Raw genomic sequence first — 15,841 nt, 5'->3', positions numbered from 1 at the left:
TGCCCCAATCACATGTGGTATGTGTCACATGGTGTAGAATCCAGCCTTCACAGTTGTTCTGCCTTCCTACTTATCTCCTATCGGAGCTTACAGAACCTCTCTGGAATGCACTTCTGAGTTCAAAGAAGACCTTTATTGTTGTTAATTCTTCCCCACCCACAAGTTCTTGAGAGACGAATCAATAGATTTCAAGCACAAAAGTAGTCGCAGCAAGAAAACAAAATATATCACATTACTTCTCAGTTGCAATGTGCACAGCATATAGATAATATATTCAATGCAAAGCATAAAAATCAAATTCATCACTGTTTGACCAAGGCGGCAGGGCCTACATACTCAGCTTCATCTTTCTGGGGTCTGCAAGTTGATGACTCCGGTCAACTGCGAGAAAGAGATTATCTACCCAAACGGGAGACTGGCAACTGGCGCCTAGTTCCAGCCTGAAGTCAAGCAGATTCGAATCTAAATCACTGTAGCCCAGAGTCATCCTTACAAAAGCGTGCCCCCTCCTCTCAGACTCGGGAAAACTACGCAAGCCTTTGGAGACTGGCCAGATCTCCTAGACTTCTCCTCTTCCCAAGCCTGAGCAGAAAGGAAAACACCAAATGTACCCTCTCTTATCAGGTCTAGTCTGCTGTGAAGAAAACAGCTTGGTTCATCTTGTGGAAAAACACAGCTTGGAAGAATACAGACATCTGCGATGTTTCAACTGCAATGTCTAACTCCACGTTAAAGCCAATAGGCAGCTAACCTAAATATCAAATGTAATGTCTAATGTCATGTCAAAGCCAATAGGCAGCTAAGCTGAATACAGCATGTCAAAGCCAATAGGCAGAATACAGAATGTAATGTCTAATATCATGTCAAAGACAATAGGCAGCTAAGCTTAATACAGAATGTAATGTCTAATATCATGTCAAAGCCAATAGGCAGCTAAACTGAATACAGCATGTCAAAGCCAATAGGCAGAATACAGAATGTAATGGCTAATGTCATGTCAAAGCAAATAGGCAGCTAAACTGAATACAGAAAGTAATTGCTAATGCCATGTCAAACCCAATAGGCAGCTAGGCTGAACAAAACATACAATGTGCTACTAGTGAGCACTGAGCAACTAATATGCGCAGTGGTGAAACACAAAGTCATTGGTCAAATACAATTAATAGCATCACAACAGTGGGCAAATCTTGACTCTACCGAAAACATTGGCTTTGACATTCCTGTAGCCAAGCCCACTGTCACCTGGAATAAACCTCTTGCCAGGAAGTGGAGCACTGAGAGTACCTGTACTACAGGGGGAATTGATGTAGTGCTACGGATAACAGGAATGAGATCAGGCTACAATTGTACACACAGCGCTGTAATTGTGGGCCTGTCCGGACGATAGGTGAGTTTGATGTGCCGGTCCTCCAGGCTAGCCAAGTCCACAAGGGGTCTATACACAGGTGCTTGCCTCCTCCTCCTCATCCTCCACCGTGGTTGATATCTAAGTGAGCCAAAATAAAAATGTGTGTGACTACAGGAAGTATGGAGACACAATATCACAGTACACAGAGCAAGAATGTATGTAGAATACTGGAATTGTCTAGGTGTGTACAATCTATACCAATGACACGCATAAATTTGTCCATCGTGAGTACTAGCATTAGGAAATGGCAACCGCCTGTCCTGTATGCAGGGACAGGTGGATGTGACCTCACTCCGCCGGCGTTTGGCATCATGGCGGAAGGCGGTCTGCTCCGCCCTGTAACTCCTCATTGGCTAACGTGGAGCTCTATGGAGTACAGGAACCATTGGTGATCAACGCCGGCGGTGAACACGACGTGACCACCATTTTCTCTGTACCACTTCACTTGATGCCTGACTCTCTACGGTTGAACATCTCCACTGCGTATGTGCTGTGACCTGTGTCTGGAACCTGTGATGGCCCGTGCTACAGGGGAAAGGGCCCCAGCCTTCACATCAGAGGAGTTGGAGAAGCTTGGGGACGGGGTCCTACCCCTGTATTGGCCATTGTATGGGCCTCCAGACCAACAGGTGAGTACATCATGGGTACGTTGGATGTGACCTGGCTGCATGAAGATGTATGTGTGTGCTGGCAGTGTGTCATTGGGAGCGTTACTGGCTGCATCCAATGTGTATGCAGAGGTAGGGGTCATGAGTGTGCATAATGTGGGTCATATGCAGTGTAAGCCATTTGTGTAACAGAATGGAGTGTTCAGTTCATGATGTCCTTCTGTCTGTGTATCCTCTGCAGGTCAGCGCCCATCAAAAGAAAGAATTGTGGCGTGCCATCACCAAGGACGTGCAGACCCTGGGTTCCATAGCCGGCGGAAGCACCCACTGCAGGAAACGGTGGGAGGACCTGTGACGCTAGGCCCAGAAGACCGTGGAGGCCCAGCTGGGGATGGCCTCCCAACAAGGGAGGGGTGACCGTCGGAGCCTGACCCCACTAATGGCCCACATACTGGCGGTGGCCAATCCTAAGTTGGATGGGCGCTTGAGGGCAGCACAGCAGCCACAAGGGGGTGAGTACAGAATGTGTGGTATTCATTTTGTGTTGCCTGGCATGGGGTTCTAGTCAGTGGGTGGCCCAGTATGCCAGTTTAGTTTTTCCTGAGTGGTCCTGCTTAGCTATGTAGGGTGGTATGTATATTTGATATTGGTAAGTAGCTAGCATACCATGGCAGACAGCGCTTAGTGAGTCCCAGTAGGTGTGCAGATGGTAGTGTTTGGGTTCTTTACTGCTGTTGTACCCAGGTAATGGTTTGACATTGTAGTCCATACTGCACTGTGTTAGTCCCAGTGAGTGATTGTGATGTGAATGCCATATGTGCTGTTGTTGCTATGATTTACCCTGTGCTCTCATTCTTTCTCCCCCGCCCTCTCTCATTTTCTCATCCTGTCCTTGTGAGCATTAGCATCATCTGAGGAAGAAGCAGGGGCACTGGTGAGTGGGGGAGCTGCAGCCCACGGGACTCAGGAGGCGGAGAGCACAGACGCCGAGGGGACCAGTGGGTTGGAGGGCAAGGGGAGCACCACAGGGGAGTCAGGAGCAACGACTACAGACTTCGATTCCTTTTCCAGTGGAAGCTCCCTGGTGGTGGGGGACCCCTCTGGGACCACCCCAGCTACCAGACCTTCCACTACCCACTGTTCCAGCACTGCCCTCCCAGTAGCTCCCTACCCAGTTGCCTGTGCCCGCTCACCCAGGAGGATGGGCGTCTCCTTCGCCCTAGGCACCTCAGGCCCTGCCCCCCTCAGTGAGGAGGCTGTTGACCTCCTGAGATCCATCTCTGTAGGGCAGTCAACCATAGTGAATGCCATCCAGGGGCTGGCATCCCAGATGCAGCCATGCAATGCCCATCAAAAGAAAGAATTGTGGCGTGCCATCACCAAGGACGTGCAGACCCTGGGTTCCATAGCCGGCGGAGCACCCACTGCAGGAAACGGTGGGAGGGCCTGTGACGCTAGGCCCAGAAGACCGTGGAGGCCCAGCTGGGGACGGCCTCCCAACAAGGGAGGGGTGACCGTCGGAGCCTGACCCCACTAATGGCCCACATACTGGCGGTGGCCAATCCTAAGTTGGATGGGCGCTTGAGGGCAGCACAGCAGCCACAAGGGGGTGAGTACAGAATGTGTGGTATTCATTTTGTGTTGCCTGGCATGGGGTTCTAGTCAGTGGGTGGCCCAGTATGCCAGTTTAGTTTTTCCTGAGTGGTCCTGCTTAGCTATGTAGGGTGGTATGTATATTTGATATTGGTAAGTAGCTAGCATACCATGGCAGACAGCGCTTAGTGAGTCCCAGTGGGTGTGCAGATGGTAGTGTTTGGGTTCTTTACTGCTGTTGTACCCAGGTAATGGTTTGACATTGTAGTCCATACTGCACTGTGTTAGTCCCAGTGAGTGATTGTGATGTGAATGCCATATGTGGTGTTGTTGCTATGATTTACCCTGTGCTCTCATTCTTTCTCCCCCGCCCTCTCTCATTTTCTCATCCTGTCCTTGTGAGCATTAGCATCATCTGAGGAAGAAGCAGGGGCACTGGTGAGTGGGGGAGCTGCAGCCCACGGGACTCAGGAGGCGGAGAGCACAGACGCCGAGGGGACCAGTGGGTTGGAGGGCAAGGAGAGCACCACAGGGGAGACAGGAGCAACGACTACAGACTTCGATTCCTTTTCCAGTGGAAGCTCCCTGGTGGTGGGGGACCCCTCTGGGACCACCCCAGCTACCAGACCTTCCACTACCCACTGTTCCAGCACTGCCCTCCCAGTAGCTCCCTACCCAGTTGCCTGTGCCCGCTCACCCAGGAGGATGGGCGTCTCCTTCGCCCTAGGCACCTCAGGCCCTGCCCCCCTCAGTGAGGAGGCTGTTGACCTCCTGAGATCCATCTCTGTAGGGCAGTCAACCATAGTGAATGCCATCCAGGGGCTGGCATCCCAGATGCAGCCATGCAATGCCTACCTGGAGGGCATTCACGGTGGCTTGGCTGCCCTACAGAGATCGTTTCAGGCTCTGGCCTCCTCTCAGATGGAAGCCAGTGTCCCTGGTTCTTCCATCCCCCCTCCAACTACCTGTTCCCTGTCCCAAAAGCCCTCTTCCCCAACTCATCCCAGGCACACAATCGGCCAAGCATGCACCCGAAACAGCAGACAGGACTCGCACGGACAAACACAGGAACCACACTTCACTCCACAAGCACACTCACAACCAACACACAGATGCACACACTACAACAGCCACTGCCACCACTGACTCCCCCTCCTCCTCCCTCACAGTCACATCAACACTCACACCTGCATGCACTGCATCATCAGTCCCTGATCCGGCCATCTGTACAGCCTTGCCCACAGTCACCGCAACAGCAAACACACAGACATGCACCCCACACACCACATGCGCAGTCACCACCATCACCTCCTCATGCAGCACACCTACCTCGCTTGCAAACACCACAACAACATACATACACACGTCCTGTTTGTCCGCTCCCGCCCTATCTGCCCTTCCAATTACACATAAATGCTACCACTCAGACACCCAACAGCCATCCACCTCACACATGTACACTGCCCGTACACCTGCACCCAAGTCCAGCACACTTACTCCTCGTATAACCACTCCCTCTACTTCCACTCCTAATCCTCCTCCCACAACCCACCCCCTTGTCCTAAGAAGCTTTTTCTTTCCCACCTTGACCTCTTCCCCCCCCCGTCCTGCCCATAAGAGAAAGATCCCTCCCCCCCAACCCAGTATCTCCAGCTCCCAGGTGACTCCTGTTCCTCCTCCTAAGACTACACCTGGCACTAAGGGGGACATGAGTGGCACTCAAGCCCCCCACCCCAAGCCCACTCTTCCGCCCCCTAAGCAGAATGGTAAACACCCGCCGCCTCCCAAGCCAAAGGACCCCCTCCCAAGAAGAAACCCCTTCACACCCCCATCCCTCATCTGTCCCCCGAGGTGCCTGCCTAACATCATCATGATGCCCCTGCCTAGTGGAGTGACAGGGCTGTGAGGAGTCAAGTTTGGCCTTGGACGTTGCCCTGTGGGCATTTGTTGACTGTGGACTGGCCAATGGCCCTTGCTGTATATATGTACATTTGTTTTTATTTATTTATTTTTGAATAGAGGTCGCTATTCCCACATTATTATAGTGGGTGGACCAGAGGTATGTGTCCTAGCTTTCTTTGCTCCTGGGTTATGTTGATTTATTCTGCAGATTGGTCTGGTTGTGTGGTATGTGTGTTTAGGTATGTCACTCTCCCCTCCCTCCCCGGTGTGCTAGGCAGCTGTATTCACCGTCGTCATCTTCGTCTGCATTGGTGCTCCTGGACTGCCATTGCGTGCTACAGCATCGGCAGGATTTCCAGTTTGGGTTCCCTGGCGGCCGCGGTCTCCTCTGTGTCCCTGGAAGTGTGTCTCCTTTTATATGATGTATTCCGCCAGGCTTTTGGTGGTGGTGGTCCCGCCCCAGAAATCCTGGCAGTCTGCTATGTCATAATATGGTGGGCGGGTCTTTGACTTCCGCCTCCCTGAAGATGGCTACCGCCGTGGTCAGTGGACAGACCGCACTGGCAGTTGGGGTGGTACATTGGCTGTCTATGGGAGTGATCACTGCCATGGTCATAATTTGGCGGTCTTCACCGCCAGCCTGGTGACGGTACTACAGTCAGCTGACCACCAATGTCATAAAGAGGGCCATTGTCTCTACCAGATAATGCATTACCAAAGTAAGTAACTTGTCCGTCAACCCTGGACTTGACATTTGTTATATTTTAGATCTTCAGGATTTACAACCATAATTTGTCCTAATTTACGTTATGGGTCTCTGCATTTGCATTTTTCACTACAGTTCTTATTTGCCTGTTGATCCTGCGAGGTCTACCACTAAGTAATCAGCTTGGTTTTGAATAATACAGAAAATCTTTGTTTTCCCCAATCAATCAATCAAAAAATGTATAGAGTGCGCTACTCACCTGTGAGGGTCTCAAGGCGCTTGGGGATGGGAGGGGGAGAAAAAGGAGGGAAGGGGGCAGGGAGGGTCACTGTTCGAACAACCATGTCTTGAGGCTCTTTCTGAAGAGCAGGAGGTCTTTGGTTTTGCAGAGGTTGGTGGGGAGGGAGTTCCAGGTTTTGGGGGTGAGGTTAGGAGAAGGACCTGCCTCCTGTGGTGGTGTGTTGGATGCGGGGGACTGTGTCTAGGGCGAGGTCCGCTGATTGGAGGTTGCGTGTGAGAGTGTAGAAGTTCACTCTTTCGTTGAGGTTACCTCAACGAAAGAGTGAACTTCCACACTCCCCAGTGGCTTTAGGAGGGAGGGGGGGGCGGGTGGGACACACACACACACACACTCATTCTTTCACACAGAGACACGCGCGCACGCACATCTATTAACAACACTCATACCATTCAAACATGCACGCATGCACCAAACATTCAATTTAAAACTTCAATTTTAATCATATATATTCAGAGCCGTAAGAAGTGCCTTTTTTGTATAACCAACAACGCACAACAAAATGTTGAAATGGAGGAAGAATATGAAATTGGAGAGCCTAGGGAACCCTCACCTAGGACAGTTCCTGTACCACAGGATCCAGCACACGCCCAAGGCATGTCAGAAGACAAGTCACATTACCTTCTGCAGAATCACTTGACTCCAGCAGACACAGACTCTTTTGAGAGCTAGTCAATGGAGAGTTCGATTAATAAGCAGATGCTGTCGAACAGATAGGGGATAAATAGGAGAGTTTGTAATTGGCACTAAAATTGGGGAAGGCTGCAAGGCAGTGTTCTAGGCAATTAACGAGGACTTCAGTGGGACTTCTCAAACAACATTTCAGACTTAACTCACTTTTGCTGTTACATCATTCTGTGCCGCGCTGAAGGAGGAAAGCAGCAGCCAAAGGCATAGACATCATCATCAAGTGAACCGACTGGCTCAAGGGTCTCCAACCTTTTCTGTAATAAGAGCTACTTATGTCTAATAAAAATCATCCCGAGCTACTAACATTAGTTATGTGGTAGTGAACCCATCCAAGATTGTCAGCAGTGATCAACTCAGTGCATTGTCCAGGGCTTCTAGCAGTAGAGTAAAAAAGCACTAACAAAGCACCAGCAACTTGGAATGCAGCTACATGGGTAATACATAGCAGCTACACCTCTCTCTAGCACCAAGGTAATAGTTTGAGTAATAAATCTGTCCAACTCAAAAAATAGATGTAAATTCATTTTGAAAATATAACTATTTTTCTCCAAACATCAGCTTTTACCGTCTTAAAATACACACACTTTTGTCTCAAATACAAGCTTTTTTATTTTGATGTACAAATACAAATTCAACCAGGGAAAAGCGCCTGTATTGATAGGGTGGACTGCGCACAGGAGAGCTACTCACAGGTAACTCAAGAGCTACTCATTGGAGACACCTAGACTAGATCTACTACTCTGGTTGCCAGATTCAATTTTAAACCTCCAGATGGTGATGGGTCATTATAGTGATGATGTGTTCAGTGGGTTAGTACCTGTGGCATATGCTTTGAACAAGTTGTTGCTGAAGAAAGCGGGGAGGCTTCTAGTCTTAGTAGTGTTTCCTGTACAAGCAGTAATGAGGGGTATAAGGAACCGGAGTACAGAGGGAGTTATGGCAGCCAATGCTGAGAGTGCCATGAAGACAGAGGGAAGGGGAGCTATCAATGTAAATACTTTTGTTTGTTATTAAAACGTTAACATTTCGAAAATGTAATTTTATTGTATTCTCATTTGTGTTCATTACGGAGTACATGCCAGAACTGGATTTTTTTTAATGTGCACATGTAAATAGACAGCACATTTTTCATTAAAGATACATATTTCCATAAGATTTTTTTGTCATTCTACTTTAAAAAAAAGTACCTCTGAAGTAGTTATGATTGCTGTTTAGCAAGCCCTTCCTCCTGAAGCCCTGACTCCATTTTGATTTGGGTTGGAAAGGATTACATTGGTTTAAAGTTTTCATAATTCAAGTCGTCAGCTATAAGCACAGAAGGGGAGGCCTTTTCTAGTTGCAGTCAGAGACGTCATTTAGGGATCGCCACGGATCGCAACTGAGACCCCTGGCTTGCCCCTTTTGACCACTGGCACTGTCTTTACATCCTTTATCCTCAGATGTGGCAGAATCAGTGCCAGAAACACAGTGGCGGCTCATCCTTATGGACGTTGGCTGTGGCTCCACTCTATTTGTTTTTCTCGATATACATATTTTTTTTTTATTACACTGTAGGAAAATAGCATCTTTCTGGCATAGTTGTTCCCACTTGTTGCTGGTGTCAGTATGTGTAGACTGTAGTAAACTGGGATCCTGCCAACCAGGACCCCAGTGTCCGTGTTCTCTCCCCTGAATTTAGTTGTGGGGTAACTTTTACACTCCACAATTGGCATTCTGGTGCACCCATGTAAGTCCCTAGCATATGGTACTTAGGTACCCAGGGCATTGGTACACCAGGGTTCCCTATGTGCTGCAGCATGTTGTGCTCGTGGGGGCCCATGCAAACTGTGACTACAGGCCTCCCATTGCAGCCTGTGTGAAATGGTGCTTGCACCTTTCACTCCAGATATAATTTTTGTCTTATATCACAGTCACTGCACTCTGACCCTGTAAGTCACCCCTCAGGTGGGTCCTTCAGCCCAAGGGCAGGTTGCATGGTTTTAAGGGTGAGGGCACCCCTGCATGAGCAGAGGTGCCCCTACAAACCCCATAGTCAATTTGCTGGGCTTTGTAAGTGCCCAGAAGCCATTTGAATGTATGTAGTGGACACTGGTCAACATGAGTTGTCCAACTACATAATGGCTTCACCAAACATAGGCATGCTTGGTATCAAACATATTAGAATCATGCAACTTCACCAATTCCAGTGTTAGTTGCATGATACCATGCACTCTGGGGGTTCCCTAGAGGATCCCCCAAGGTCTGCCTGTATAGCCTTGCAGGGTCTGCATGCCAACCCGTGTTGCTGCCAACCCCAGACACTGTTCTGCCCTTCTGCTGCTGAGCCTAACTCGGGCAGGGGAAGGCAGAACAAAGAATTTCCTGTAAGATAGAGGTGTGACTATCTCTTCTTTAGAAATAGGTGTCTATGGACTGGGGTAGGGGTGCCTCTGAGGGCCACCAGACTGTTTTGAAGGGCACATTTGGTGCCCTCCTTGCATAAACCGGTTTGCACCAGTGCAGGAACCCCGGTTCCCGCTCTGGCTGGAAATCACACAAAGGACAAGGGAGTGACCACTCCCGTCCAGCCCCTCATTTAAGGAGGTGCACAGAGCTCTGCCAGGTGGCCACATGATTCTGCTATCTTGGAAATAAGATGAGCTGAGGTCCCTGGAAGCATTTGACTGGTTAGTCCAGCTGGGTGACGTCCCTGACCCCTTCTGATAGCTTGGTCACTGCAGTAAGTGCCCATCCCCCTTCCTGGGTTAGTTAAGGGCTCACCTGAGGGTGGGACCCTAGATCTGACTTCTGGGACCATCTGCAAGTCTCCTCTGCAAGGCACTTCTGCAGCCTGGACACCGGAACAGATGCTTTTTCTTCACTGGAGCCAAGAGCAAGACTGTAACCAGTAGGAGGGCTCCTACTGCAAATTAGTTTCCAAGTTCTGCAAGACTTCTGCACTCCATGTGGTTGTGCATCCTTCAGAGTCACAGAGACTCTGCCTGCCCTTACGAAAGCAAGAAAGAGTCACTCCCCTGCATCCGCAGACACCCCAAAGACGATGACTAGCTTTTTGATCCTGCTATCCCACAGACTCTTTGAGGCTCTACAACACACAGGTGATGGTTCTGTGGCTCTCCAGAAGTCTGACCTATCTTCCTTGCAACTGGGAAGTCTGTGGTCCCTTGTTGGAGCTGCTTTGCTGGAACCCCTGTGCACCACGTCTGCTTGTCGTTGGCAAGGCTTGTTGATTCTTCAGTCCAAAGACCTTCTAGCTCTAAGAAGACCTATCCTCCAGCTCTCTCCAGCACCAAGAACAACGTCCTCTCTGCAACTCCTGCTACGTGGGCATACCTTTTTGCTGTGCTGTTGAGGTCTCCCTGTTCCTGCTTCCATAGGGTCCTGCTGGGGGCTCCAACAATTCCTGCTGGCTCTCCTGCTTGCTGAGGGCTGGCCCTGTTCTACTTGCGAAGGTTGGGTCACCTGGACCTTGCTGGTCCTCACAAATTCTGCAAAGTCAGAGCAATGCTTTCTTGCATTTGCCAAGGCTTGTTGGTGGTCCCGCTGACCCCTCTGCAATTCAATGACCGGGGTGGGACAGCTCGTGGGCAACTCCTGAGATCCTTCTGCATCACCTGGACACCACGGCTGCACTTCTTCGTCCACCATCCTACAGGAAAACACCTCCGCGAAGGGTGGACATTGCCCTCCTGCACCTCCTGGGCACATCCGGGTGGTCTGGACTCTGTCCTGTCTTTCCTTAGGTCCTCTTCTTTAGGAATTCATGCCTGGGTTGCACCAACCTGCTCCAGGCGTCCCGACAGCAACTGGACAACCAAGGTACCCATTGACTTCAGCAGGAGGTTCCAACACAACTTCAACCCTATGCACCTAGGCTCCCTGGTGTGGGTACTATACTGTTCTGGGTGTCCACTGGTGGGAGCATTATCCAACCTCCCTTGTCCCAACGGGTTTCCTCGAGGTCCTCTGGGAAGGGTCCTAAAATGTGAAAACTCAAACCACGACTTCCCCATGTTATCCTATGGCCTATTTACCGTCTGGGTTTTAGTCCTTCTTTAGTCCTCAGGGTCCTTGGGTGGTAGTGTGGGTTGAGAGTGATTTTCACATTCAATTTTTTTGAGTTTATGGTTTAAACCCTCCCACCACCCGCACCCACCATGGGGTCCCATGTTGTTTTATGAATTTGAAGGTCAAAGATTGTGTAATGTCACGTCTGCTCACCCTGCCATGTCAGTGAACTGACATTCATGGTTGCAGTGTTGTGTAGCATTGCCCAGCAACAGCAAGCAGTCATTTTAAGGGAGGTCCCTGGAGTATATAAAAGTGCACTATTACTCTTGTGTAGACATGTGATACTTCCTTTGGGAAAGCCAAATGTTGGCTTTACATCCGTGGGCATCTGGGTGCAATATTTCTTTCACTTTGAGTACATGCATTAAGAAATTGTGTAATTAACTAGGTTCGGATGGCCTAGGCCCTGTTCGTTATAATACAAAATGTATACTCTCATTGTTTTGAAATCTGCTGTATATTAAAGTTTTAAATGATATATGTAACGTCTGATTTACCAAGTAGGCCACCATCACTAAGTTCTCCTCCGGCTAGGCATTGGTTAAGATCACAGTGTCTAAATATCTGTAAGGTGTGTACTGCCTGCATAATATCTAATGAGACATCCCACATTACAAAATATCTGTATATTTAGGCTATATTGATTTTTGTTATTTTGTACAGAAGTTCACTTGCAGATAGTGGAAAAATAGGAATGTGTATTCCATCAACACAGCAACTTGGTGCAGCAGCAATGCCTTGGGTAACTACTGTGGCTAAAAAAGAACAAAGGGTTTGAATATTACCATGAGTGATTGCTAGTGGTTAGGCTTATTGTAAGCATTCCTCCCATTCCCTTTTGTGTATTTGTTGTATCACCATAAGTGGCAAAGGTATGCCCAGACGTGTGTTGTGTGCTTACAGATTCCTGGAACCAAGCTATACCTGACTAACAAGCCCCAGTCATGGGGAAACCGGTCTTGGTGGCATGTGTTCTGGTCCAGAGACAGCCTGGCCTGGCAGTTTGGGCTGAACTCTGCCTATCAGATCAGGGTAAAGACTGGTTTTCATTTGGTTGGGTCCAAAATGTATTGGCATGGTGGACAAAAGAACGATTGTTAGGAATGCTACCCCAAGTGATTGCAAGTGATTAGACTTATTGAAGTCATTCCTCCCATCACATTTTGTGTGTTTGATAACTACTCAAACAAGGTTTTGTTAGGATAGGACTTGAACATATGTATGTAGAGTCTGTGTTCTTAGCAATAGATCGAGCTATTGCATAAGTTCAAATAAAATGTGATTGCTAAGATGTATTTTACAGAAAATCTCTTCCTTTGTCTGGTCAAAAAGTATTACTCTGAGCCTTAAGATCCTCGCCTGTCTCTTTTGCTGTGCTACTGCAAAAATCCTCATTATCCTCCCCCAATGCACACAAATATTCCATTTTGGAAAAGCCTTATTTATTCTGGGCACCCTTTTAAACCTTATATCTGGTTACCTCCTTGATTCTACTCAAGTAATAATGTTCAAGCGCACAGTGTAGTTTTTGCAACATCACAAATTGCAAATATTTAGTTCATATTGTTTGTTGTACTTTATTTGGCAATCACAAATACGAAATGTTTAAAAAAAATATTCTCAATTTTATCTGTTCACTATACTTTTGTACTTTCATCTGTTTTAGGCCTTAATACATTGCATCATGCTCTTTTAGCAGTTGCAAACTGTTTGTTCCTGGGGTCTGTGGACTATTGATCTCAGACTTTAGCACAGCAACACATTTTACAGCAAATGATGCACTTCAGAAATAGTGTAATGAGACTGGATTTTCGTTGTATTTACTCTATGTCCACGGGGTCTCCACCACTTTGTCCAGAGGCAACTGGGGGGCTGAGATAGGTTATAAAATTTAATATCACAGACCGCTTCATTCAGCAGAACAGGCTGGCACATGCTGGCTTCAAACAAAGTGCTGAGAAAGCTGACTTTTGAGGCACCCATATGCCATTTCGTTGACAGAAAGAATCTTGGTTTTATTTGTTGGGATCTTTTTGTCAAAAAAGATAGGAACCTCAAAGCTGTAAAGAATCTCAAACTGTTTTACTTTTTTTGCCAGTAGTTGCTTTTCTTTACACAAGAATCATGTCAGTCTATTATGAATTTTACTAATACCTTATGTTTGTTGGGCGTTCCATGTGACAGAAGTCTGTTGGAAATTATATATATTCATTAGGTCTGCTTAACAAATGTATATATTACTCATGGTTAAATATATATATTATTCCATGCTTAACATGTTTGTAGGTCAGTGCAGAGTTTTATATATGTTGTTTAAGTAGATGCTAATGGGTCTCTGTTTTATCTATCACAATATGGTAAATAAAACGATTATCTTTACAAGTGCTTCACAATTGAAATAGTGAGGGAAAGATTAAATTAAAAAAAACTAAATAAAAATAAATCGAGTTATGGAAAAAATACACAATTTACCTTAAGTACTGCAGCGCTTGAAAGTCTGTGTTTATAAAATACAACTTTAAATCTCAATATATTATTTTTCTTCTATATACGTCCTTTCTATGTAGTCATGTATCTATATATTAATTACTTTATTTCTACCGTAGAAGAGAAAAAAAATGTTAACTCTCCAATGCACGACTCTCAATCCATACTCTATCTCCACTCTCTGACTCTTCTCAAACCCTATCTTACTACTTTGATCTCCCAAACAACTTTGTAAATTCACACCTCATTTATCCCTCCTTTGACTCATGCCAAACCTCATTTTACTACTATGATCTCCCAATTAACACTTTTTCGATTCTTCCCTCTTCGATCCCTCCATTAGTCTATTCAGTCCAACTAACAGGCTCGCATGTCCACTGCTCAAATTAGCTCATATTTCCCTATACTACTAATCTTTTTCGGTTCTGGAGTAGTGTGCTACTCGACAAAAAGCACTTCAATACCTCATCAGGGATAGTAAGCGCTAGATAAATACAATTGCAATACAATTATAATTAGAAATGTTAGTGCACTTTTAGAAGTAATTGCCATTTGTTTTCAAAGGATCTACAGCTGACTTTCAACCAATAGTACAACAGAAAGAGTCTCTGCAACTTGCCTTGGAACCTAAACGTCCTCCCCCTCCACGCCCAGGAGCCCCACCTGCTCGATCAGCCCCGCCACAAAGACCTCCACCTCCCTCAGGTACAATAAGCAAGAAAATGTATGCTGGATAAGAATACATGTTGTTGTTCATGTGAAGTTACTGGAAGGGAGTTCTCTAATGTCTTAGAAGGCAGGCTAACCATATCTGTGTGATAGTTCAAACATAATAATTGGAAAGCATAGGTTAGACTGTACCATATACTAAGGGCCAGATGTAGCAAAATCCGATTTTGCGACTTGCAAATTGCGAGTCTGAGCGACGTGCAATTTGCAAGTCGCAAAATCGGATGCAGAATGGTGTCTCAGACACCTTCTGCGACTCGCTATGGGGTCGCAAAGACCCTCCTCATCAATATTCATGAGGTGGGTCGCAGTATGCGACCCCATAGCGAGTCCCTGCACTCACAGGGATGGTGGCCTGCTGTAGTCAGCAGACCTCCATGTCTGTGACTTCTTTTTAAATAAAGCAGTTTTTTTTTTCATTTTGCAGCCCGTTTTCCTTAAAGGAAAACGAGTTGCAAAATGAAAACAAAAAACAAAACCATTTGGTTTCGTTTTTTTCAGAGTAGGCAGAGGTCCATAGGACCACTGCCTGCTCTGAAAAAATATTTTTGTCGACATTCACAAAGGGGAAGGGGTCCCATGGGGACCCCTTCCCTTTTGCGAATGAGTTACCACCAGTGTGACACTGGTGGTAACTGCGAGTTGGTTTGCGACCGCATTCGCGGTCACAAAGCAACTCTGAATTGCGATGCGAGTCGCAAATAGGAAGGGAACACCCCTTCCTATTTGCGAGTCGCATTCCCAAATTGCGAGTTGGTACCGACTCGCAATTTGGGAATGAGCATTGCGTGAGGCCGTTTGCATGGCGCAAACTGCGTTTTTCGCAGTTTGCGACATGCAAGCGGCTTCGTACATCTGGCCCTAATTTATTTTTCTCTAGTACAATTATGTACCTTAATACTCTCAAAACTCTTTCTATGTTAGGAGTAGGAGGTTCTCAATCGCATGCAGAGGGAATGACTGGATGAGACTGCATTTTGTAAAAGGAGAATGTTCATAACATTTTCTAACCTTTTTTGCAAAGTTCCATTCTGCCCTATAAATACTTCAAAACTACTTCTTGTTATTCTTTTTAGCCTGATGTCTTTTGCAATGTTGTTTGTTTTTTGTATAGCACATTTGACATGCTTAGTTCAATTTGTTGTGTCTTTCTCATCCTCCAAGATGTGAAAAACTACATTAGGGCATTCCTTCCGCATTTGAAATACAGTAACTCTTCAACACATTTCCAAATGAATGAATCAGAATTTCCTCGTCTACTCTCTTTGCACTAAAAACCATTACCAATGCATGACTTTGAATGTGGTGAGCATGCTTGCCACTTGTACTCAAAATTATTATACACAATC

General features: G+C 46.8%; 1 protein-coding gene across 8 annotated transcripts in view; it reads left to right on the top strand.

The window, feature by feature from the left end:
• SYNJ1 (synaptojanin 1) overlaps positions 1 to 15,841 on the top strand; it is a 767,318-nt gene that overhangs the window by 582,145 nt on the left and 169,332 nt on the right. For all 8 annotated transcript variants that reach the window (XM_069204034.1, XM_069204040.1, XM_069204035.1 and 5 more), the window contains one exon: positions 14,328 to 14,468. In XM_069204034.1, coding sequence (XP_069060135.1) covers positions 14,328 to 14,468 — 141 coding nt within the window. The remainder of the gene's footprint in view (positions 1 to 14,327; positions 14,469 to 15,841) is intronic.

This window comes from Pleurodeles waltl, chromosome 8 (assembly GCF_031143425.1).
Source record: "Pleurodeles waltl isolate 20211129_DDA chromosome 8, aPleWal1.hap1.20221129, whole genome shotgun sequence".
In the NCBI taxonomy this organism is placed as follows: Eukaryota; Metazoa; Chordata; class Amphibia; order Caudata; family Salamandridae; genus Pleurodeles; species Pleurodeles waltl.
This window is presented reverse-complemented; position numbering and strand designations above follow the sequence as displayed.